The 948-nt window shown below is 78.9% G+C and overlaps 1 protein-coding gene across 1 annotated transcript in view; it reads left to right on the forward strand.

Annotated features, from left to right (window-relative positions):
• Positions 1-417: 417 nt before the first annotated feature.
• The window catches only part of TLE5 (TLE family member 5, transcriptional modulator), a 10,723-nt gene continuing 10,192 nt past the window's right edge, over positions 418-948 (forward strand). The window contains exon 1 of the mRNA XM_026455495.2: positions 418-724. Coding sequence (XP_026311280.1) covers positions 698-724 — 27 coding nt within the window. The 5' untranslated portion in view covers positions 418-697. The remainder of the gene's footprint in view (positions 725-948) is intronic.

The raw sequence follows: 948 nt of genomic DNA on the forward strand, positions 1-948 counted from the left end.
TGAGAAAGGCGGCATTACCGCTGCCTTTCTGCAGAAAAGGAAACTGAGGCTCAGCGAGAACCACCGCCCAGCCAGAGCCAAGGTCACAGAGCACGTCCGTGGCACGCGTCCAGGTCGTGCCACGGCAGGGCCGGCGGCTTCGACGCAGGCAGCCGGGTCCCTTTTCTTTGACAGATGGGGAAACCGAGGCCCGGCCTGCTGCCGGGTTAGCGGGGGTGGCGGGGGCCGCGGCCCGGGACGGGGGCGGGCCAGGCCCAAGGTCACCGCGGCGGGCGGGCCCCGGGGAGGCGGGCCGGGGTGGGGATCCGCAGGCCTCCCCGGGCGCGCGCCTCCCCTCCCTCGGCGGCGCGCACGGGGCACGGGCGGCGGCGGCAGGTGGAGCCGGAGCCTCCGCAGCAGCCGAGCCGCGGCCACTGCCGGCGTCGCCGCCATTAGACAATAGCGGTGGGGCCGGGGAGCGGGGAGGCGGGCGGCGGGGAGGGGCGGGGAGGGGCGCCGGGCGGGGGCCCGGGGCGCGCCGGGGCCGGGCGCGCGGGGAGGGGGCGCAGGAAGCGGGCGAGGCCGGGCGCGGGAGGCGGCGGCGGCCCCGGGAGCTGCCGATCGGCGCCGGGACAAAGGCGCGGCCGCCCGGCGCCCCCAGCAGCCCGAGCCGGGGCGCACAGCCGGGGCGCAGCCCGCGCCCCCCGCCGCGACTGACATGATGTTTCCACAAAGCAGGCATTCGGTAAGCGGGGCCCGTCCGGCCGGCGCCCCCACCCGGATCCCGGCCCTGAGCTCCCCACCCCCGGCTCCCGGCCCCGCGCCCCCCACCCCCAGGCCCGGTGCCTTCAGCCCGGCGCCCCCCCAACTCCCCGGCCCTGTCTTCCCTCTCCAGCTCCGAGCCTGGCGCGACCCCCCTCCTGCCGCCGGCCCCCGGACACCCCCCCCAGTTCCCGATCCACCCCAGCT

The sequence above is a fragment of the Piliocolobus tephrosceles genome, chromosome 21 (assembly GCF_002776525.5).
Source record: "Piliocolobus tephrosceles isolate RC106 chromosome 21, ASM277652v3, whole genome shotgun sequence".
In the NCBI taxonomy this organism is placed as follows: Eukaryota; Metazoa; Chordata; class Mammalia; order Primates; family Cercopithecidae; genus Piliocolobus; species Piliocolobus tephrosceles.